A 24,971-nucleotide genomic window follows, 5' to 3' on the forward strand; every position below is an offset into this window, starting at 1 on the left:
ACCTGTATAAATACCAGCCCATGCTGTGACTGGGAGTCTGGAGAGAGTTAACAAATAGAACTTCATTGTTTATTTTAATGAAATGTGGCAGCTTATGATAGTTTTGACAGCGAGACATGTGCTGTTTTGATCTCTTGGATAAGATTATCCAGTTTTCAGGCATGTCTCAAAACTTACCAGCATGTTCGCATGTTGCCGCTTGGGAAGCCGGGGTTTGGAAGCTGGCTGCCCGTCGGAAGGAAGTTGTTACTAGAATAGAGGTTCTCGTTTTATTACTGTTCCTTGGTTGGTCTCTCTGGAGTCATTGGCCTTTTCAGTTTCAACGTTCTCATTGGCAAAGTGAGATATTAATACCTCTTACTGACCCCACTTCAGTTGCTGAGTGTGTTATTGCCCTGGGGGGGTCCTTTGTGCCTTCAAAACAGTTGTCTTGTGTCCTGCTCTTTTGAGGCATATTTCAAGTGAATGCGTTTGGAGTTTTTTTTTTTTTTAAGATTTTATTTATTTATTTGACAGAGAGAGAGTTAGCGAGAGCAGGAACAGAAGCAGGGGGAGTGGGAGAGGGAGAAGCAGGCTCCCCGCCGAGCAGGGAGCCCGATGTGGGGCTCGATCCCAGGACCCTGGGATCATGACCTGAGCCGAAGGCAGACGCTTAACGGCTGAGCCACCCAGGCGTCCCCGTTTGGAGTTTTAAGAGTCAAAATTTCGTTCCATTTTCCCAGTTTGCCTGGTTCCACTGTCACAGTTTCTGGTTTAGTAGGTCTAGGATGGGGCCCAAGAATTTGCAACCAGGTCCCAGATGCTGCTGCCGGTCTGGGGCCCCCACTTTGAAAACCTTGGTCCTGTGGCTATAGCTAGCTACAGTTCATTTCTGGGTACTGTTTCTTCCTTTTGTTCCTTCAGCAGTAGTGAAAAACCTGAGATCCTGTTCCTTGCACTTGGCTCTTTCAGGTGGAGGAGTGGTACCTACTCCCCTGTTGTTAACTGGCCCTGGGATTCTTCACCAGTGCGGGGTGCTTCATTAACCATGTCCTCAGTTACCTAGTTTGAGTGTGCTATCTGTGTCTTGCCAAGGCTCTGGATGATTTGGTGCTCAATGAGGATCTTTTGAATAGATGGGTGAGTCAGGCTGGGATTCGTATTTTCTGAAATAAAGGGTCTTCTCTTTTTCTCTTGGTGACCTTGCCCTTCAAGAGGAGTAACTTAAGGTCTCTGCCAGGGACCACTCTGCTTCCAGGATCCCTTCCTTCTTCCCCAGTGCCAGAGATCGGGAACACTGCGCAGGGCAGATAATGATGCCAATAACATCGTTACATTTCCGTGGTACTTTCAGGCATGCTGATTGTAGTGCAAGCATTTCAAGGGCGAGCTGCTAGAGGGGTGGCCAGCACAGCGAGCCTCTAATGACGCCCTGTGCGAACTGGAACAGAGTACAAGAACGATTAGATCCTCACCTCCTCCCCGCATACGGATACATGTGCATGCGAGCATACATGGATGTGCACGTGCATGCACGTGCATGTGGGTACACACACACACACACACACACACACACACTTGTCCTTTGTTTCGAAGGCAACACAATTGATGGGCACTGCCATCCCTGTTCTTGGGGTGTAGATGCGAACACCAGCAGAGAAGCCGCTGCTCCTTCCAAACTGAACACATGTAAGATTTGCCCTTTAATTAGCATCTGCAGCTGTGCCATTAACAGGGTTTGTCTCTGTTGGCCTGAATGTCTTTGCTTTAAAAGAGCAAGTCCGTTATAGCTCCAAGCCAGGCTTGTCTGTCAGCTGCTGTGCTTTCTCTGCCATCTGCAGGGTGATCGCATTGTTTAGGACTGTTTCACTGTAGGGCTCTTTCCTCCTCCTGGCTCCCCGGCCTTTGATTACCATGCCTTGGTGATTGCCGTTCGGGTGACCTGCAGCTGGTCGTTGTGGGCAGGGACCTCGCACGTCCTTCCGCACAGGATGGTTGCCTCCGTGCTGATGGACTGGTTCCTTTCCGGCCCTTTGTTGCCGGTAATCCTGGCGTGGTAGGTAGATGACTGTCATGTCCAGGTAGTCACTGAAAAAAAAAAACAAAAACGGCAAGCAGCAGGAGGGTTGGCTGTATTCAGGGCACCTCTGCCGTAGAAACTTTTCATCTGGCCGATGCAGGGAGCCTCTTTGTCTCTGCACCTTCATCTGCGGTGGGTCTCAGGACTGTGCTGGCTGCATGAGATCACCCGGGGAGCTCCCTAAAAATGCAGATCTCTGCACCTCACTCAGGGTCACTGGAATTTTTAAATAGCTCCCTGAATGGTTGAGAGGGGAGTGAGATGCACTTTACCCTTTCAGACTGCTTAATGTTTACTCTTGTTCATTCCACTAGAATTCCAGCCCCATGAAGGCAAGGGATTTTTTGTCTGTTATAGTCTCTGCTGTTTTTCTAGTGTCTAGAACAGTGCCTGACACATAGTAGGCACTCAATTTTTTTTTTTTGATGAATGTGTTTGTTTTATTTTTTTGAAGATTTTATTTATTTATTTAACTAACAGAGAGAGAGAGAGAGAGACAGTGTGAGAGGGAACACAAGCAGGGGGAGTGGGAGAGGGAGAAGCAGGCCTCCGGCCGAGCAGAGAGCCCGATGCGGGGCTCGATCCCAGGACCCCGGGATCATGACCCGAGCCGAAGGCAGTCACTTAACGAACTGAGCCACCCAGGAACCCCGAATGTGTTTATTTTAAAAAAACAGCTCCTCAGGTGATTCTGATGGGCAGGCAGGTTTGAGAAGCCTTGACCTGGAGGACTTACCAGGTTCATTAGGTGAGAAGCCACATTTTTGGGGGATCAGTACCTCACTGGGCGTCTCTGAGTAGTTAAAGTCTGGGATGGAGTCATGCTTTTGGACAAAACCAGGTGCTGTGAATGGATTGTCTGGCATAGCCTGGGTAGTGACTTTGGCCTTAAATTGTTTATAGTGTTCTGCTGACCCTGGTGTTTAGTTCATAACAAGTCATCTGGTATGGAGACTTGAAGACTCTTAGTTTTTGACCTTTAATGATGCTTTTGGAACTTCTTGACTTGGTACCGTTTTTAAAAGTCCAGAAGAGTTTTCTGAAAGTGCCCGAGTCCTGTTCTTCACTGTACGTCTAAGCTCAATAGCAAGATGATTGATTCGGCTTGGGTTGGCCACACACAAGCCATATTCCCCCTGGGCTCCATTCATAACAGAATGAGTGATTCTACCCCAGTAGGGTGGTTTTGGGGTAGGGGTGACATCTCGGGACAGCCAAATTTGCTCAGTAAATTTCCAAATTAAGTTCTCGGATGGCGGGTGCTTGGAATTTTTAGTATGGTAATGTGGAATCATGTTGATGGGTCAAGTCTGATTAGTTTCTTTGATAAGGACCCAGTCTATTTAGAGGTTTGTCATTTCGTGTCTATTTTGTCCCATGTTGTGGAGCCTGCTGCTTAGCAGCTGTTGTAATTTTTGTCGCTTGTCTTCTCAATCAACCCTGGTTTTGAATAAATGAAAAGTTGTTTGACTCAGAAAAGACTAATCTACTTTTGGCGGGGGTTTTTAGCTCAGGAAATTGGATCTTCTGAATAGGAGCAAAGAATACATATCTTTTGCCTTTTAAGAGATGGTTCTTCTTTTCTGAACTATTTTACTGGTCATTCCAAAATAGAATCTTCAGGAATAGTTGCGAAGTATTAAATAGTGGTCAGTTTGTGAGCTCTTAAAAGTTGCCAGCTGGTGCTGTTTGATGTTGTCATCTTCAAACTTACAAGCCATTCTATTTCACACATCTTTAATAGAGCCAGGTTAGAACATTTATAACTGTGATGTGTCATCATAAATATGCATTGTTCTTATTTTAAGATGTTTCCGTTCTAAAAGCACGAGTACTTCTGTTGTTATCGGTGAATTTTTTTTTTTTTATATTTAAGACCTTTTTTAATGGCAATATATATTTAAAACAGACGTAAAAATTGGCATTCACCCACATATCCAGGGCCTGTGGAGAACCAGGTTGGGATGAGTGGGTGAGCTTTAGGCAGCCAGGTGGCTCCTGTGGGCTCTTCTAGGGCTGGTACTGGTAGCTTTCAATCTGCTGTGAATTTGGGGGAAATAAAGTCTGCATTTTAGCTGCTACCCCTTCTAAGTGTTGTTCTTCTTGTGGGTTCATAAATCTTTTTCCAGTGATTGCAATGCAAATGGAACCTTACTCTTCCAATCGTCCAGTATCTGGTTGACTCTCCACTCCGTGCAAGATGTCATGTGAATGGGGGAGATTCCCAGATGACACAGAGCCCTTGTGGAGGGCATGTGGGTCACTGGCTGCCCCAGGGGTCTCTGGTGTGGGGTTCACCTAGTGCCGGGTAGAATCTTTACTGGGCCAGCCTGCGGCCTCTGCAGATATGTGCAGATGCTTAATGTCTCACTTGACTAGAGCTTTCTTCTAATTCTGGACCAAAAGCAAACAGGAGTTTGGAGGAGGATGGAGAGAATTCACATCCCAAAATTGGCTTCTGGAATGCAGTAGTTGGAGAGATTTTGTATTTTTTTTATTTTTTTAAGATGTTTATTTGGATCTTGCCTCTTTCCAGAAAGGATTTGAGACAACTTAAAACAAAAGGCGTTTATAGTGTGGCACACAAAATGGGAAATCAGAGCAAAGGACAGGAAGAGAACCGAGTAAGAGTTAACACGACTGCAAAGATGATCAAAATGTGTCCCAGCTTCTCACAGCCAGAGAAGGAAGGAGCATGCAGCCAAGGGTGGGAAAGGAAGGCGCTTGACCGGCAGTGGAGGACCTCCTTGGTTCCAGGCACAGTACTGCGAGGCAATTGGTCTCACCCCATTTTACAGCGGGCGAAACTGAAGGGCAGAGAGCTGAAGTCACCAGGCTGCGGTTTGAAGCCACCTGGGCAAATCGGCCTCAGAGCTGCATGTTGACTCAGAATATCACACTCAGTTATCATCAGAAGGAGGAAGGATTTCAGTTCCTTGGAGTGGCAGAAATTTTTTGCTAATCAAACATTTTACTTGAAGCTGTACTTTATATTCTGTTTTTTGTTTTTTTTAAAGATTTTATTTATTTATTAGAGCAAGCATTGGGCGGTGGAGGGGGGGCGCTGGGGGGATCAGAGGGAGAGGGACAAGCAGACCCCTCCACTGAGCGCAGAGCCGGATGCCTGGGGCTCAATCTCACGACCCTGAGATCATGACCTGAGCTGAAATAAGAGTCGGACACTCAACCGACTAAGCCACCCAGGTGCCCCTATATTCTTTTTCCAGATTTTTTTCCTATGTATGTATTAACAAATGTAATAATTTTTTTTTTTTTTTAAAGATTTATTTATTTATTTATTTGAGAGAGAGAGTACATGAGAGGGGGGAGGGTTAGAGGGAGAAGCAGGCTCCTCGCTGAGCAGGGAGCCCGATGCGGGACTCGATCCAGGGACTCCAGGATCATGACCTGAGCCGAAGGCAGTCGCTTAACCAACTGAGCCACCCAGGCGCCCTAATTTTTTTTTTTTAATCACAAAAAGGAGGTTGTATTTTGTCCTGTATAGGATGTTACTTTGTATTATCCTGGGCAGCTTTCCACGGCGGTATGAATAGATTGTTCATTTTTAATATCTACATCTTCTCCCATTATTTAGATATATCATATTTCAACAGTTTCTTAATGATGGATGTTTGGGGGATTTCCAGGCTTTTCCTCCCCTGTGTTACAAACAATGCTACAGTGAATCTATGTATCTATCGATCTGCAAACTACTATAAGTTCCTGTAAAATAAATTGTCAGAAATGGAATCATGAGGTCGGAGAGTGTATGTTCACATTTAAATTTTTAATAGAAATGGTCAGATGACTGTTGCAGGAAAAGATTGTATCATATTTATTGCACGCCTCCTCTAGTCTGCTGGGTGCTGAGAGAAATGCAAAAAGGATGCTGGAGGGTTTGTTGCCCTCTAGCAATTTCCATCTACACTGTGTACCTAATCCTAGGGAATGTCTGGGGTGTCGACTTGGGTGGGTGGGTGGGTGAGTGGGTGGATTTAATTCAACTTTTCAAGCTTGCCTTGCAAACATTGTGCATGGTGTCTGGGACTAGTCTTTCATTATATTGATTCTCTTGGGTATCGGATGTAATTTCCTTAGGGCAGGGACCTCATCCTACGTGACTTACAATATGTCTCCCACATCTTAGTTGCTTTGGGGAGACATTGTAATTATAACTCGTCAGGTAGTATTTGAGGCTCTAATTGAGATGTTCCCTTTTTTGGGGTGTATGAAGAATTAATAACTTTGGCATTCTATGCAGGTCATGGAATATCAGCCTGGAGGGGACTTGCTGTCACTTTTGAATAGATATGAGGACCAATTAGATGAAAATATGATTCAGTTTTACCTAGCCGAACTGATTTTGGCTGTTCACAGCATTCATCAGATGGGATATGTGCATCGGTAAGTGAGACTCTGGTAGTGTACTGAGAATTTATGTGTATCACCTAAGCATTCCCACAGTAGAGTGAATAGATTAATAATTTCAGCATCAAAATGATGCTCCATCGAAATTTTAACCAGTCCTAACTGCAATTGGCTGAAAGTATATTTTCCAGAGTGGCAGACATTTCAGCTTTACCCATTCAACAGTGAAATAGATCTAGAATTATAGTGTTCTCACGTTTGCTAATAAGATCTGTGACTGTGGCTGATAAGACTGAGAACTCTCGCATGGGTTCCTTGAGTTATATGGTGGAAAAACCAAATTCGATTTGCAGAGGGAACCTGCATTACCACATAGGAGCAGAAGACCATGGAGTTGTACTTCTGACCTCACCCATTAGTAATTTACAAAGGTGTTCCAGCAAATCCTCAGTTGAAAAGTGTCTCTTTACATCCTCACGCATGTGATGTTTTATGTACATCCGAGAATGTTGTTCCCTTCCTCTCCCTCCCCCCTTTTCTTTTTCTTTCTCCTTCCCTTTCTCTTCCTCCTCCTCCTCTTCCTGCTTCTCCTTCTTTTTCTTACTTAAATTTGTTTTGCAGAATGTTTGCTTATTATTTATATCTATCAATAGGGAGGTCTGTATAGCAGAATTTAGACACTGAGGTTGTTGGCTGAATCAATATCCTGCGTTAGCAGTTGCTTGCTGATTTGCATGGAGAAAACAACACTAATTTGTGGCCCTGATTTTCTTAGAGACATCAAGCCTGAGAACATTCTCATTGACCGAACAGGACACATCAAGCTTGTGGATTTTGGATCAGCGGCTAAAATGAACTCAAATAAGATGGTAACATAATGGAATGAGATAGCTTAATAGAGATTATGCTACAAAGTGTTCCGTGGTCCTCATAAGTTTGGAAAATATGGGATAACTTTGAGTGACATTTTGGAATCTTAAACTGCCCGTGTAGGGCATGATTTCTCTGGAGGTGGTTGTGGGGATGGGGACATAGAGCTATTTCCCAGACTTGCTTGACCTTGGCACCCTATCTGTTAATACCCTACAAAACATTTTTAGGAACATCCTTATGGTTTAGTTAAAACATAAAAGGGAAAATGCTCATTTTTGTTTTTCTTCTCATTTTCCTTATTATAGATTATCTTCTGTAATCTTATTTATCTCACATCTGTATTTTCTATTCAGCAAAATTGAAAGAAATCACTGGCATATTTGAACCAAATAACCTTTAGCATTAAGAACCAACTGCTCAAAATGTCATTTCGAAGTCCTGGACCTCTGGTAAAAATTAAGCTGTATTCCCCGTGCTAAATAGGAAGGCCAGAGGGTACCTGCTGAGATCAAGAGCAAGAATACTTGAGGGAAAAGATGACAAAGTAAAAAAAAAAAAAAAAAAAAAAAAAAAAAAAAAATATATATATATATATATATATATATATATATATATATATGTAGAGAGAGAGAGAGAGAGATTTAAAAACAAACCCTAATAAAATTGGTACAGACTAAAGTGAATTTTCATGTCATCTATGCAAAAAACTGGTAGGTCTAAGAGAAAATCAACTTAGATTTTAAGACTTATTTTACAACTAACCCATTTGGTGACCTGGACAAATTTTTAGGAACTTGGCCTTTCATTCTTTCTCAGTAAAGTACTGATTCTACTTTAAAATGCACAAGTTAAGGGGAGCCTGGGTGGCTCAGTCGGTTTAGTGTCTGCCTTTGGCTCAGGTCATGATCCCAGAGTCCTGGGATTGAGCCCCGCATGGGGCTCTCTGCAGGAAGCCTGCTTCTCCCTCTACCTGCTGTTCCCCCTGCTTGTGCTCTCTCTCTCCCTTTCTGTCAAAATAAATAAATAAGTAAATAAATAAAATTAAATTAAAAATGTACAAGTTAAGAGGTTAGAGAGGTTACTCTGTAAAATGCCCCCCTTCCTAACGTCTGAGAGTTAAGTCCTTATAAAGGGAAATACGTAAAATTGCCTTTTTTTCCTCAGGTTCCTTGGAGGAAAGGTGGGTGTTATCAGGTTGATATTAGGAAAAGGTTTGGGGTTATGTTAACTGTTTGCACTCTAGGCTCTGGCTTCCGTGTTCGGCAGACCTGAGGCCTACTTGAGATAATTTACTTGGTGTTCAGATCCTTGGAAAAACAGTTTCTCTAGGCGCTGTTTCCCCGCTCCCTGCCAAATCATGTTCTTGTAATCGACTCCTCTACAATGAGATTTAGATTATAGGAGCATGATAAGCATTTCATGTTTTAAAAATTACCTGCCGAAACAGGCATGAAGACTTAGTTGTTGAATTTAGTGGAATAAAGCACAGGAAAAAAGTTAAGTAATGGAAAATTTTTATCATATTGGACTCAAAAACTTGTTCATTGCATGAGTGACCTTAATAAACTCATGCATCTAGAAATGAACTGAAGCATAGATACATGGTCTAATAATTGAAGTGTAGATACATAGTCAGCTCTGGATACCATAGACATTGACCATTGATATTTTGCCCTGGATAATTCTTTATTGTGGGGGGCTATCTTGTGTATTATAGGATATTTAGCTACATTCCTGGCTTCTATCCACCAGATGCCAATAACACCCTCTCCTCCAGTTGTGAAAACCAGAAATGTCTCCCGGCATTGCTGCGTGTTCCATGGGGGACAAAATCACCCCTGGTTGAAAACCATCCCAAGTTGATTGAGAAACAGCAGACAGCTTATTAATGAGAGCCAGCACTAGGTATTTGCAACAAGAAAACCTACTTGGGGAAAACTAGATTATGATCCAAAGTCACTGCTTGGTAAACAAATGGGAATAAAGAGTAAGGCCCCATCTCTGCATCTGGAATCGCTCGCTCTCTTCTGGGCCCCAAGTGGAGAGACTGGACTTTCCTTCATTTCAGGTTTCTGTTTCTCAGTGCTTCAGACTATCCCTTTTCAGTTCTTCTAATTGGAACAACCTTCACTTCAGGCGCAGAGCCCTTCAGAGTCACTCAGGTTTATTTGCAGCTCAGCGCTCAACCCCTGATTATTCTGGTGAAGGAGATAAGGCACTCAGTCCTGCATACTTGAGAGTAGTGCACCTCCTCTTCTCTTGGAGAAAGAATCGCCTCTTCAGGGGCGCCTGGGTGGCTCAGATGGTTGAGCGTCTGCCTTCGGCCCAGGTCATGATCCCAGGGTCCTGGGATCGAGCCCCACATCGGGCTCCTGGCTCAGTGGGGAGCCTGCTTCTCCCTCTCCCTCTCCCTCTGCCTCTCTCCCTGCTCATGTTCTCTCTCTCTCTCTCTGTCTCTTTGTCTCAAATGAATAAATAAAATCAAAAAAAAAAAAAAAAAAAAAAGAATCGCCTCTTCAGAACTTTGTGCTTTTTAGGGCCAGAATGTGACAAGCACATAGGAAGGAATTTTTAGCATTGTTTTAAGTGAAAAGGCCTTTAATTATAAAAGACCGATAATCTACAATCTAGATGAAGTCAAGTATGGATATAGAAATACTTTTTTTTTGTATTTTTGATCAGTGGAGGTGGGTTAAACTTTTTTTTTTTAAGATTTTATTTATTTGAGAGAGAGAGAGTACGCAGGGGGAAGAGGAGGGGGAGGGAGATGGAGGGGGAGAGAATCTCAAGCACACTGAACTGAGCATGGAGCCCTTTGCCCATTGTGGGGCTCAGTATCACGACCCTGAGATCATGACCTGAGCCAAAACCGAGTCAGAGGCTCAACTGACTGAGCCACCCAGGCATCCCAACATGTGTTTCTTTTAAACAGAATGTTTTATAGGCCTAAAGGACATTCTAAATGTTTTTTTGTACTCAAAATATATGAAATATAATCTACGTTTACTGAAATTCATGTATGCTACTCACCTAAAATCAATTCTTTCCCCAACCACTCTCAAATATTATCTACGAATTTTAGATATTTGTGACTTTTAGATCTGTTGGGTTTTCCATCTTCCATTGTCATTATTTCAAGCTTCTTGGTGTGTTGCTTTGAAGTATTCTTACTAACAGTGGGGAACCATACTGCCTAGAGGTTTGGGTGTTGAGCTGAGACATGCCATCCACCTGCTATGTGCCCTTAGGCTACCCATTTCACCTTATTAGAATCTCAAAGAGTGGCAAATAGTAAACTCTTCCAACCTGTCTCATTTAGCTCTCACACAAACACTTGTAAGGAGATTGTAAATAAAGAGCAGTGTAGCATGTTAAGTGTTAATCAGCCTCACTGAGCAGTTGAAAATCTATAGGAGATAGCCTTTTTTGACATTTACGTAGGAGTGAGAAGATTTTATCCTTTTCCCCCAAGAGGAACAACATAGTGAGATACCATTCTCCCCCTACCGTCCCCCACCCCCGCCCCAACCCCCCATCCCACCTGCTTCTGCAGGTGGATGTTTCTGCCCTGCGTAGCCACATGGGGGAAATTTAGGTTGAAATAGTTTTATGTTTAAGCATTTTATAGGAAGAGGCTTGGGGGGAGACAGACAGTGGTTTTCGTACTTTCTTCTCATCTGCTTGTAAAGGAATCTAAGTTAATCCTTTTTTGTTTCTTTTCTTAACCTCTCTCTCTCCTGAAATATGACTCTGTCTTCTGTCTCCTAGTCATTTTGTTATTGTCTCCTGCTGAACTGGTGTATTTTCTTCCCTGTCAATACAGTGAAAATTAACTAAAATTTAGTAAAACTTTTCAGATGGTGCCCTGTACATGGCTCCACTTTTAATATCTTACCCAGATTAGCTGGCTGTGAATTGCCACCAGAGGAGAGTGAAAGCATCCTGCAAAATCCTTATCAGGATGTGAGACATTAAGTGTTGAATGGGTTTAATGTGCTTGGAGGTCAGTAACTAATGGAAATTTAGCAGTCATTAAATTGTCATTAAAAACCTTTGTAAGGGGACGCCTGGGTGGCTCAGTCGGTTAAGCGTCTGCCTTCGGCTCAGGTCATGATCCCAGGGTCCTGGGATCGAGTCCCGCATCGGGCTCCCTGCTCCGCGGGGAGCCTGCTTCTCCCTCTGCCTCTGTCTCTCTCTGTCTCTCATGAATAAATAAATAAAATCTTTAAAAAAAAAAAACAAAAAAAAAACCTTTGTAAGTTACTATTAAGTACCTAATGTACTTTATGCAGGAGATGTGCATAAAGGAAGCTAGGGATATTTTCCCTTAAAATTTAGAAAATCACAAAGTGATTAGACATAAATGTGTATAATCACATGCCTGTTGTGGGGCAGGAATTAGGGAGTTATCTGACTTTCTTGGATAAGTCTCATCATGGGTCTGAAAATGAGGCATTGATGACTTACACCCCTTGCTGGGTCATGCTGATAAACACAACCCAGTCAAGTTCCTTTCAACTCTTTGCTGGTGAACAAGTGACTAAGCCCTGTGCACTGCAAACAAGGAGACTGAATGTTCCCAGTCTAGTGTGATGACAAAATAAAACCCAACAAGTGCAAAGATGCATATTTGAGGATTGCGTAGTAATAGTTCTGCAAGGTAATTAGGCATAAAGGGTAAGCATTTAATGATGACATTAGTTTTTCTTCTCTTGTTTTCATATTTAAAAAAATATTATTGTCAGTATTGAGGGTTTTTACCAAAAACCTGTAGTTTAATCCTAGTCCCATGCTGAGCTCATTAACATTTACACGCACATTAAAAGATAGAAGTCTTAGCGCAGGCTCCGCAGCATCACGGCTTCCCCTTGACTTAAGCTGCTTTCAGCTTCTCAAGTTTAAGGTACCCTGTCTTAGACCGGATATCGTCTCCTTTCTGCCCACTTTTATCTATCAGCAATGGCTTGTGTCTTTCTTGGGCAGTGTGACCATCTAGCTTTCCCCAGTGGGTACTTGCAGTGAAAATTCTTTTTTTTTTTTGGTAAAGATTTTATTTTATTTTTTAAAGTAATCTCTGCACCCACTATGGGGCTTGAATTCACAACCCCCGAGATCAAGAGGGGCATGATCCACTGAGTCGGCCAGGCACCCCTCAGTGGAAATTCTGTTGCCCAAAGCAACGGATGACTGGCATCAAGAATACCAGTATCACACTGTTGTCCAGATTTAGGGTTTGGAAAAACCTATGGTGGGCTTGAGAGAAGGGGTGAAAAGAGAAGGAGTAGGGAGAATGGGTCTGTTAACTACAACTGTGGATCTGTGGGGCAGAGGGATGGATTAAAGATTAAAGTTACAGGCTTGAAGAGCTTGAGTCTCCATCCCTAGGGAAAGGATATAAAGCCCAGCCTTAAAGATGCGTGCCATATCTATAAAATCTCTAACGTCTCTCAGGGGCACTCAACATCCTTTAATGGGGAGAAGATTCTTTTGTGCCCATGTAACTGCTCACGTGAGAGAAGCCTTTTTAAAGGCAGGATTATTGGACAACTGTAGGATTATTGGTTAACACAGATATGACTAACATCAGGCCCTTTCTGTTTTGATGGGGAAGAAGTCAGAGAGGTGATCCTTAGCCTTTAAATTTCATGGATCAATAAGACTTCAAAACAATTTTCAAGGCTGAAAGGGTTGCCGGCTTACTCTGTTGTCTAGGAAGGAGTGGGGTGGGAGGGGGGCAGAAAACCTTTCATCAGCATCATTTCGAGAAACAAAGGACGTATAAACACTAAAACAGAAGGACAAATTCTTAAAAAAAAGGACAGTTCTTCAAATGGGATATATTTAGCTTTACAAAAAGACCTACTACATTGTCCTAGCCTTTCTTTGCCAAGGTCAGGTGCTTGAGTGCCATTGGATTGGAGGGCTCTGGATTTCTGAACAGTGGGGAGGGAACCACAGGACCAGGAGTTGGGGGTGAGGAAAATGAACTCATTAACATTGGACCTCTGGTGGAAGATATTTATCATGTCTTTCCCTGTGGGTGGTTCGAAGTAGGAATGTTGACTCTAGATATTTAAACTTGAGATACAACGAGTTTGCAATATTGTTTTGCCCCAGCTAGCTGCCAGGTTTTCAATAATGGGTAGATTGATCTTATAGATTCATCTTCAGGATTTATTATCATTTTGCTGTTTTCATAAGAGAAGTTCTGTGTAACATGTATCAGGAAAGACATCTTCTGTTCTAGTTATATACCCAACTCTTATTTGTGTAACCAAAGGGTGTATATCATCAACAACTCTTGCCCTTTTGCCTTTGGATTATATTATGAATTTTTTTTTTTTTTTTTAATTAGTAAATCGTTTGCATTTCCTGACAGCGTGCCACTTGACAGAAGGTTTAAGTGCCTGGGAGAATAGTAATCAGTGGCAAATCAGCTCGTGTCTGAAATGTGGCTGTTGGCAATCTATTTGAGAATAATTGAAAGTTTGCTGTGTTCATTTTATTTATGGGTTTCCAGGTGAACGCCAAACTCCCGATTGGGACTCCAGATTACATGGCCCCTGAAGTGTTGACCGTGATGAATGGGGATGGGAAAGGCGCCTACAGTCTCGACTGTGACTGGTGGTCGGTGGGAGTGGTCGCCTATGAAATGGTTTATGGAAGGTCCCCGTTCACCGAGGGAACCTCAGCCAGAACCTTCAGTAACATCATGAATTTCCAGGTAAAGAGCTGGTCGTAGGTTCTGAAGTAATACGGAGAGCTGTCATTTAAAAATGTGCGAGTGAACATTTGTGATGTAAATCAGCAGTGCCCGGATAATGCCAATAGCAAATACTTAATAAAGCACCTTGTGCTAAAAACTGCTCTAAGCGCTTTAGTAATTGTGTTTCATTGACTCGCAGCTGCCAGTCATTGTAAGCCTGTGCCATTATTTTAGGTCCCGCTAAAAAAGAAAAACTCTTGCCAATTAATCTATCATATTTCATTGATTATAAAATGCATTTTGATTTTAGTGCTGTTGTGGGAATAACTGAGTCTTAGACTTGAAATATAGTTCATTAACTTGGCTAATCCTCAAACAATGTGAGAGGTCGATATTCTTTTTCTTTTACAGATGAGGAAACCAAATCCCAAAATGGTTAACTTGCCTAGAATGTCTGGCTTTGAGTCCTTTCCTTTGATAGATATTCTGCTGGGCTCTTTCTCAGTACTCCTAGCTGTCGAATATGATAGTAAAATCAAGTGGGGATAGGGATTAGAATTATGGCAATATATATGAAGTAGAATTAAAACCATTTTCTAATAACTGTACGTTCCAGTATGTTAAACCCATTTCTTAAGGATATGATAAATATGTATGTTTTAGTTTCAACCAAAAGGAAAAAGGAGAAACTTCACAGGTTTTTCTAACTCATTCAATCTCATCTTTCTGGAATGCTTAGTACATATTTTCATATGTATGATACATATTTCATATGCTTAATACATACATATATTACTTGTTATTCTTGAGTCTCCTCTGGAGTGAAAGTTTTCCCTTAGATGATTTTTGGAGCCAATTTATCTCCTTCATTTCAGTCTGCTCGATCAGTAATGAGTGAATTGAGCTTGGCCCGGTTAGGAACTGGGTTTACAGTGATGAGCAAGGAGAAGGTTCTCTCTGCCTTCTCTCCCTGTTATCACATAGAAATCACAGTGCACTGTGTTTGTGCAGAAGTAGATTACAGAGGGAGCATGGGGGGGGGCAGTGATTGGGTGGAAGAGGGGCATGGGATGGGGAGGGCGTTCTAGGCAGAGAGAACAGCATGATTTGTTCAGGCAGCTTTAAATAGCTCATCATTGTTGGACAGCAAAGAGCGAGATGGGGAGTGGAGCTACAAGAGACAGAGAGGAGCAGGGTCAAATCATGAAGGATATTGAACCCTTGTAAAGGAACGGGACCCATTGATGTGAACAGGCCATTTATTTTGGGAACATGCCTTTGGTCCAAAGTTAAGAGGGCACAAAACTTCCTTCTTTTAAAAGAAAAAAAAGGGAGAGAGAGAAACTTGCATATATGAGAAATACCTTAACTTTGGAACATCAGAAGCTGAATCTGCTAAGGAAATGCTTATTTTACTTAATTTTATTATTTTGGAATAGCGGTTTTTGAAGTTTCCCGATGACCCCAAAGTTAGCGGTGAATTACTTGATCTGATTCAGAGTTTGCTGTGTGGCCAGAAAGAGAGACTGAAGTTTGAAGGCCTTTGCTGCCACCCTTTCTTCTCTAAAACTGACTGGAATAACATCCGTAACTGTAAGTAGAGCCGCAGTCCTTCACTTCTGGTGTTGGAATTAAGTGTAAACACTTAAGAATGATCGGAAATTATTCTGACCCACAGGAGGTGGTATAAATTATATAAATAAGGGCCTTAATTATCTACAGGGGATAGAAAAGGCTAATGACGGAGCTGTCGGTAAGTGATAATTCTTCTTTAAAATTGTTTGCACAGAACAGGGTCATTTATCAAACTCTGGGCTTATGTGGCCTTCCGACCATCATCCCTCAGTAAGTTAGAGGTACGGATTGATGGAGTTCAAGGGTTGTCACTTGCTTTGACAGAGTTTCTTCTCAGAGGAAAAGCAGACCTAGGTATATCCTTCACAGATTAGGAAAAAAGACTCAGAAATGAGGCAAAGCGCCACGTTGCTCTGCGAATGGCCAAGCCTGCACAGAAACGTAAATGTCTCTCTGGGTTCGTTTGTTCTCCTCTAGAATATTTGTCTTTGTTCACAAGCTTGTAAAATCTATCACGTAGATGCACAGTGGAGTCATTCATTCATACATACGTCACTCTGGGATCAATTAGTGCAAAGGGAATTCATTAAAAACAGAGACCTGATTTATTATCAACAAAAACCAAAATGCTTGGTTTTTTACAAATTGGTGATTTTTTTATTTTTGGATGTGTTGTTGATTGAATGTGACCCAGTGATTAGCACAGAGGAGAGCCAGTAGGAAAGCAGTTGGTCTGTGTGAGTGTTTTATCTTCGGTGATGAGGGGAAGTGGGGAGTGGAATCCATTTCTAAGGTGTCAGCACCAGGCTTCTAGCTGGAGCCATGTCGTTATAATGTAGGAGTTGGGTTAAGATCCAGCGTTGTCCAGTTGAAAGCCATTGTGATGGTTTCTCTAACCTGCCCAAATATTTAAATAGGCTACGTTTTTGTAAATATTTCTTAGCAATTTTTTTTTTCTTCTGGTAGGGACATTGCTTACTTTTTCTAACCTTCATGCATCAACCCCCAAATCTCCAAGGTTCGGGGCTTTTAATCAACAGTATATTTTCAGGGCTGTCTTCTTTTTTCGCTTTTAGAAAGATTTGATACAGTTTCCTATAGATGCTATTCATATACTCAGTCTTTTCTTGCCTTGCCTTTGTGTCTCTGTAGTCTCCTTGAACGAGCAGTTAATTTTTCTATGTGTGCACTTGCTGATTATATCTTAACAACCTGTCTCCACTCAAGTGAGCCAGTGAGTGGTGATGAATTACCCAAATAACTTTATTTTGAGTTTGGGTTCACCTTGATGTTGTTTTTGGTATGGTGTCAGAATTCCCAGATTTTGTCCTAGTCTTTTTCTTCCAGGCTGTTTTATAGGCTCTAGGCTTATTGGACTTACAAGTGTAACTCCTGTTCTGTAAATTACATAGGGCTCGTAGGGGATACACGTCAATGTAGATTGTGGCCCATGCTGTCCATCACAAGGCCCATCTTTTAAGGGTGCCTGGCTGACACGGTTGGTTAAGTGTCTGACTCTTGGTTTTGGCTCAGGTCTGATCTCGGGGTCAGGAGATCGAGCCCCACATTGGGCTCTGCGCTCCGTGCGGAGTCTGCTTGGGTTTCTCTCTCTCTATCTGTCTGCCCCTCCCCCTGCTATCTCTCTCTAAAATAAAATAAATAAAATCTTTAAACAAACATACAAAACAAGGCCCATCTTTTATTTATTTATTTTTAAAGATTTTATTTATTTACCTGACAGAGAGAGAGACAACGAGAGAGGGAACACGAGCAGGGGGAGTGGGAGAGGAAGAAGCAGGCTTCCCGCTGAGCAGGGAGCCTGATGTGGGGCTCGATCCCAGGACCCCGGGATCATGACCTGAGCCGAAGGCAGACGCTTAACGACTGAGCCAGCCAGGCGCCCCAGCCCATCTTTTGGAAGGTCCTGGTTTTCTTTGGGATGAGATGACTTTGTAATGGGTCACTACAGTCTTGGTCATCTTCACACTTGCTGCCCCCATACGTGACTCACCCTGCCTCCTGTGGCTATCTACTTAAAATTTCCATGTCCTAATACATACCCACTTAGTTTTTCCTTATTATTTTTTTTTTTAAGAACTTATTTTTAAGCAATCTCTATACCCAGTGCAGGGCTCGAACTCACAACCCTGAGACCAAGAACCAAGAGTCTCACACTCCACTGACTGAGCCAGCTAGGTGCCCAGTTTTTCCTTATTTTTAACACATGCGCGTGTATCATTCCCTCACTCCCCGCCATTTTGTATTAGGGGATTCTCATCCACCTGAATCCTGATTCTTTTTTTTTTTTTTCCAAGGTTATTTTTTTAAAGTAAAAATTGTAGGGTGCCTGGGTGGCTCAGTCAGTTAAGCGTCTGCCTTCAGCTCAGGTCATGATCCCAGGGTCCTGGGATGGAGTCCCACATCGGGCTCCCTGCTCGGAGTGGAGTCTGCTTCTCTGCCCCTCCCCCCCGACTTGTGCTCGAGTGTGCATGTGCTCTCTCTCTCTTGCAAAAATAAATAAATAAAATCTTAAAAAAAAACTTGAAAAAAAGTAAAAATTGTATATAAGGTGTACAACATGATGATTTGATGTACATACATATGGTGAAATGATTACTGTAGTCAAGCTAATGTTCATATCCATCTCCTCACAGTTACCATTTTTTTCCTTTTCTGTGTTGAGAGCACCTGTAATCTACTCTCTTAGCAAATTGCCAGTGTTCAATACAGAGTTATTAAACATAGTCATCATGCTGTGTATTAGCTTTACTTATTCATCCTATATAACTCCCAACTTTGTACCCTTTGACCACTATCTCCGCATCCCGCACCACCCCCCCGCCACAATCTGGTAGCCATCCTGCTCTCTGCTTCCATGCATTTAACTCTTAGATTTCACAGAAAAGTGAGATCATACAGTTTTTTCTCTTTCTGTGCCTATGTTATTTCCCTTAGCATAATGTCCTCCAGGTTCATCCATGTTGTTGCAAATGGCAGGATTTCCTTCTTTTTTTTAAGGCTGAGTGGTATTACCGTGTGTGTACCACAACTTCTTTATCCACTCATCACTGATGGGCACTTAGATTGTTTCCATATCTTGGTTGTTGTGAATAATGCTACTATGAACATGAGAGCACAGATAAATCTTCGAGGTACTGATCTCATTTTTCTTTGGGTGTACAACCAGAAGAGGGATAGCTGGATTGTGTGGTAGTTCTATTTTTAGTTTTTGAGCCACTAAAAATAGTTTAGTTTTTGTTTTCCATACTGGTTGTAACAGTTAACATTCCTACCAACAGTGTACAAAGATTCCCTTTACTCCACATCCTTGCCAACACTTGTTGTCTCTTGGCTTTTTTTTTTTTTTCCTCCCCAAATAGACTCCATGCTGGGCGTGGTGCCCAGTGCGGGGCCCAAATCTATGGCCCCAAAGATTAAGACCTGAGCTGAGATCAGAGTCTGACGCTCAACCAACTGAGCCACCCAGGCACCCCCTCTTGTCTTTTGGTTACTAGCCATCCTAACAGGTGTGAAGTGTTATCTCAGTGTGGTTTTGACTCGCATTTCCCTGATGATGAGTGATGTTCAGCACCTTTTCAGATACCTGCTGGCCATCTGTATGTCTTCTTTAGAAAAATGTCTTTTCATGTCCTTTGCCTTAAATCTTGATTCTTAAAAATCTTGGTGGTTTTTATGGACTTCCAACTCCCAGTATAGTGGCTCTGAAGTGTTATGAAATATGTTTGCTTTAAAAAAATTTCTTTTAATTTTAATAAACCTTTTACTTTGGAATAATAATAGATTTATAGAGAAGTTGCAAAGATAGTACAGAGAGTTCCCACATACCCTTCTTCTCCCAGTTTCCCCTAATGTTATCACATCTGATGTAACTATGCCACATTTGTCAAAACTAAGATTAATATTTGCACATTACTATTAATTTAACTTGAGACTTTATTCCGATTTCACCAGTTTCTCCACTCGTGTCTCTGTTCTGTTCCCGGAATCAGTCCAGGTTACCATATTGCAATGAGAGTGTTTGCATCCAATGGGACTCTGCCTGGCTGAGATACTTGGTGTAGCTCAGCCAGTGGGTGGGATCTTCATGTCCACTGAGGACTGGTAGCGCCTTTTCCTAGAGGTTCCATGGCATCCCTGACTATGCAGAGAGCCACGGTATTCATTGAATTTTTCCTAGCAGATTTCCCAGTTTTTCACCAACCTCCAATCCCTGTGTATTTGCAATCAACTCAGGGTTGTGTGATTGAAAACATTGCTGGACTTCATGCTGTTTGAACTACTTTCTAACGACATAACTCTAACAGAAATTATGCCTTTGTCCAGTCCCATTTTTCATAAATGCACTTTGAGTGATTTTTATCAACCAAAAAACTTGAAGCCATTGGATTTCCTGAGTTTATGGTTGCTGCTCAAATGCCTTATGGCTCCAGCATATTAAATATTTCCACTTTCCACACACAAGATTGTCCCTTGATGAAAGCAACATTAGCCTCTCTGCTGCCTCACCCCTAATTCTTCTTTTTCTTGTTGTAACCAATGAAAGGAAGTACTGCTTAACACAGCAGGTAATAATCTTCTAAAACTCATTATCTCAAGAGGTGGTCCTGGCAAGATATATAAATGCAGTTTAAGAAGGGTCTGGGCAAATTTCTGAATGACAGAATTGGGAGTGGCTGCTGAGGGGGGAACTAGGACATGCCTTGGCTTTGACACTGAGGTCAGACGGAACATCTGCGTCCTCCTGGGTCCAGCCTCTTAGGGTTGCTCTGGGCAACACCACGCGAAACAGGAACCTGACCCAGTTCCGGAATGCTTATTCTCCCAGCAAGTCAAAAGCTTTGTGGAGAGTTACTGCCCCATGGAGGTCACCAGGCGCCCATTACCCTGATGTTCCATTCCCAGCTTCACACGATCAGATGTCAGCTTGCGTTTTCAGCTGCTTATTATTATCATTATTTCAAGGCTGCTTTCCAGGTTCCAGTAGGAGGCTTCTTAAGTATCCTGGCTGCCCTGGGCTCTGCAGTCCCAGTGATGTTTCTGATGTTGGGCAAGAGTCTGGTTGTACCCAGTCTGATTTCCTGAGCTTCTGGAGAGCTGAGGCCAATCGGAGTGCCTCTTTCATTCATGCCTTTGTGGTTATGCCTCCATTTCCTGGCATCGCGCACCTCCTCCTATCAGTGGGGAAGTTTTGCTGCCTGGTGCGCTTTTCTAGTCACATCTGTTAAAATATGTTCCCTGCACAGGCACAGTGATGTCCACGGGACCAGCATGCTTGTCCCTTTCATTCAAGACCACCATGTCCCGACAGTGAGGAATGTAAAACGCGAGTGTGGATTGTGGAAGTATCCTGGATCGTCTGTGGTGAATGCTCTAGAGAACTTGCATTGTCTGTTACTTATGACACAGGCTGCTTCTCCTGATTTGTGTTCCTTTCACTATTCTCAGAAAGACACGTTTCTTGCAAAATTATTGTGAGTTTTCAGGTCCTTAGCGTTTGTTAGCAGAGAGGACATTTCACTTCCATTGGTAGTGAGTGACCTGGGGGTGCTCTCGTGCTGATGAACACTGAGGTATTCCCCTGCTGATAGGTCTCCTTTTTGTCATTGATGATCATTGTGCACTACCAGGCCCCGAATGGCCTCGTGGTTGCTCAATAAACTTAGGGGATGATGGCCTTTGGTTGAAAGGAAAGGGGTTTTGTGGCTCCGTAGCCTCATGTGAGCTCCTTACATATTGTTGTATGCAGAAATAAGCACCATGTAACTCACTGGGCATCTACTCTGGTCCTTAATATGGTAGGAAATATTGGTTAAGTAGCCCCTGTTGTGTGCCAACCAGTAGGTGTTTAAATACAGCACACTGTATTACTTGAAAACAATTCTGTCAGAGGTCAGGATTACTATACCCATTTTACAGATGTGGACACTATTCTCACTTGTCTCAGGTCACATAACACATGAGTGAGAGAATCGGATTTGGGTCGAGGTCTGCGTGACTCTAGAGCCCATGCTCTTTCTACAAAACCATGCATGCCTTAGCATAGATCATTGTTAGTAATAATATTTGTGGTGATGACAAAGAACCACGTCACATTTGCGAGTGGTTTAATTTCTACGTCTGTTTAGCGCATATGGAATCACAGTAATTTTTGAATTCCTCATGATGTTTGAATATCTACCTCCTCATTGTGCTAAATTAGCTGTAGCTCTGTTGATGGGCAAATTTGGATATAGCCCTGCCTTCCGGGAACTTACAGTCTAAACTTTGGGTCCTCTGCTTACATAGAGCTTTGTTCCTATTAAATTGCTCAAAATCATAGAAAGGTTAATGCTTAGTAGGTCACTCACTGGCTTACTGAACCACATATGCTTGATTTTTTTTTTTAAAGATTTATTTATTTATTTGAGAGAGAGTGTTTATATGCATGAGTCGGGGGAGGGGCAGACTGAGAGGGAGAGAGAATCTCAAGCAGACTCCCTGCTGAGCGTGGAGCCTGATCTTGATCAGACTTGATCTCACAACCCTAAGATCATGACCTGAGCTGAAATCAAGAGTCAGACGCTTAACCGACTGAGCCACCCACATGCCCCCACAGAGGCTTGATTATAAGCAAAATATGGACTATGACCCGGTGACTCTTTCCCCACATATAGCATCCCATTCTTTCCTCTAATCTGTTACCCTCCCCAGGCCTCAGACCTAGCCTGAGAAAGGCCAATGTTGGATTGAAGACCCACTTCCAAATTTGGGGTTTATATAGTCTTGAGATGAATTGACAGGACTTGATTCATATTTTCTGTTTATCAGAACAGGGTTTCTCAACCACGGCACTGTTGACATGTGGGACCGGATCATTCTTTGTGGTGCAAGCTTATGTGTGAATTGCAGGATATTTAGCAGCACCCCGGCCTTTACCCATAGATACCAGCAGCACCCACCCCCGTGCAGATTGTGACAACCAAAAATGTCTCCGGCCATTGCCCAGTGTCTGTTGGTGCCACATCTGCCCCCGGTGGAGAACCATTGATTTAGAATTGGTCTGGTTATTACCAGGAGAGAAAATATTGCAGTCATCAGAATCACTCGAGACTGCCGTTGCTAACAAGTCATGGAACGATAGTTTGGGGTCAGTAGGACCTTGTTGCGCAGAGTGCAGTCCGTGGACCAGCAGCATCGGCATCCCCGACGTCACCTGGGAGCTTGTTAGAGATGCAGAGACTCGGGCCCCCCTAGACCTGCTGAGTCAGAAACTGCACTTTAATAAGATTCCCCAGAAATAAGGTTCCTGTGCATATTAGCATTTGCAAAGCCCTGGAAGAGGAGAAAATTTATTCTGTCAGCCTCAGAATTTCTTGCTCATCTTTGTAGGGCCCTTCTTCCTCATTTTGTTCTCTGGGCTCGGGATAAGGGGAGACTGCTTTTTGGCTGAAAACTTCCATAGGTGGATGGAAATGCTTGGAAATGCTGGATTTTAGGCTCTGCTTTTGAGGTATTTAAAGCTTTTTTCTCAGATGAGCTTTACAACCTTCATATCTTTCAAGATGGTGGCTTAACTTAATCTCCACCCGCTGATAGCAAATAGGTGGTTGTAAGAAGGCGTTTATATGCCTTCCACTTTCCATCCCTGCCCCGCCCCTGGCTTACTATTGTCCCATATTTAGTTTTAGTTAAGGATGGATTAAGTTTTCTTCATTAACTTGTTAGCTGTGTATTATATTGCCATGCCATTTTTTGAGCACCTACTATGTTCCAGGGGCTCTGCAAAGCACATTATGCGTATTATTGTCCCATTTGCTCACTACACCTCTGTGATATGGGTGCTATGACTAGTCCCACAGTACAGGTGAGGATATTGAGGCCTAAGGAGATGAAGCCACTTGGCAAAGGTCCCAGAGCCAGTACTTGGCAGTGGCAGAAGTCAAATGCAGTTCTCTCTGACTCCAGGTTCTCTTTGCTTTTATTTATTTGAAAAGTTAGTATAGTCCATGGTTTTAAAAAAAAAAAAATTGAAATGACACAGAAGGTTAAACAGTGAAAATTGTCTCTTTCTCACCCTATGCCCAGGGCCTCTCCCTAAAGTGATCCACTATTGTCAGTTTCTTATATAACTTTCCAGAATATTCTACACCAACATAAACACCAGTACGGCCTATACCCTTTACAACGTTATACTGCCTCCCAAGAAATCAAGAGTTTTTATTGTCAGGTGATTTTCCTGCATCATTGATATAAATGAAGAAATCTTTGTAAGCCCTGCCATATTTATCCTTTGAATTGGCCACTCTGGCATTGATTTCTAATGAGCAGTGTTCTCTTCTTTACAAATGAAAACCCCTTATGGTTTTAACATGAGTATTTCATTTGTTTATTTTAGCGTTCTGCTTTTAGAATAGCATTATCTCAATGGCTTGTGAAGCGCGTGTGTGTGTGTTGGCTTGTTTTGGACCTTTTTCAGGACTGCTTATTTTGGGTTCCTATCATTTGAACAGGTGTCTCTCCATGCTTTGTTTTCTAAGCTAGTTCGTGGAGGTTGGTAGATGTGCTTCTGCGTTTGCCTTGGTTGGCCCTGAAGTGTATCTCCCTGTTGGACAGCCACCTAGTGACTTCAGGGGCACGAGGAAGTGTGGAAGGGGAGCTGGGATGTTGGAGGATCAGCATGAGAGAGAGGAAGGTAGAAAGAGGGGGGATGCTGTAGTAGTGATGGCAGGAATTCAACTTACTAGCCCAGGAGCATGTGGGCCCCCCCCTCCCACTCCAACATAAACAAGGAATAATGAAGACATGCAGTCAGTAGCTATTACAGGCTTATGGGCTATACAGGCAAGTATTTATGTGTCTCTTGGGGATTGTTCTGTTTTTAGAAAGTAAGTTATTGATAGGAGAAAATAGGCTAAGAAGAGCTAAATGCTTATAAATTAGGATTATGGGATTTCCCTGCTCTAGTCTGAATTTAGAAGCTACATCCAGAGATGTTAAAAATATGCAGTATTTCATTTTATTCCAAGATAAATTGAGATGGCTTATTTTAGAGATAATTGCAATATCAAAAGGATAAAAATAAATAAATGTAGGAATCTGGTTGAAGGGGGTATCCCAGTAAAGAAATATAAGTCAGGGTTAAAGGTAAAAACAAAGAAGTTCTGGTCAAGTTGCTGGACGAGGACAGATTTGGGACTCTAAGCCTCCTAGTGGCCAAAGCAAAAAGGAAAATATGAACAGTGACAGTTGACCCTTGACTAACATGGGGGTTAGGGGCACTGACCCCTGCATAGTCAAAAATCTGTGCATAACTTTTGACTTCCCCAAAACTTCTAACAGCCTACTATTGAGCAGAAGCCTTACTGATGATGTAAACAGTCAATTAACATA

At 42.5% G+C, this 24,971-nt stretch overlaps 1 protein-coding gene across 1 annotated transcript in view; it reads left to right on the top strand.

The window, feature by feature from the left end:
* Positions 1-24,971, top strand: part of CIT (citron rho-interacting serine/threonine kinase) — a 161,943-nt gene that overhangs the window by 23,754 nt on the left and 113,218 nt on the right. Inside the window, exons 5-8 of the mRNA XM_078060910.1 lie at positions 6,321-6,463; positions 7,203-7,296; positions 13,821-14,024; positions 15,446-15,599. Coding sequence (XP_077917036.1) covers positions 6,321-6,463; positions 7,203-7,296; positions 13,821-14,024; positions 15,446-15,599 — 595 coding nt within the window. The remainder of the gene's footprint in view (positions 1-6,320; positions 6,464-7,202; positions 7,297-13,820; positions 14,025-15,445; positions 15,600-24,971) is intronic.

This window comes from Halichoerus grypus, chromosome 13 (assembly GCF_964656455.1).
Source record: "Halichoerus grypus chromosome 13, mHalGry1.hap1.1, whole genome shotgun sequence".
NCBI classification, from domain to species: Eukaryota; Metazoa; Chordata; class Mammalia; order Carnivora; family Phocidae; genus Halichoerus; species Halichoerus grypus.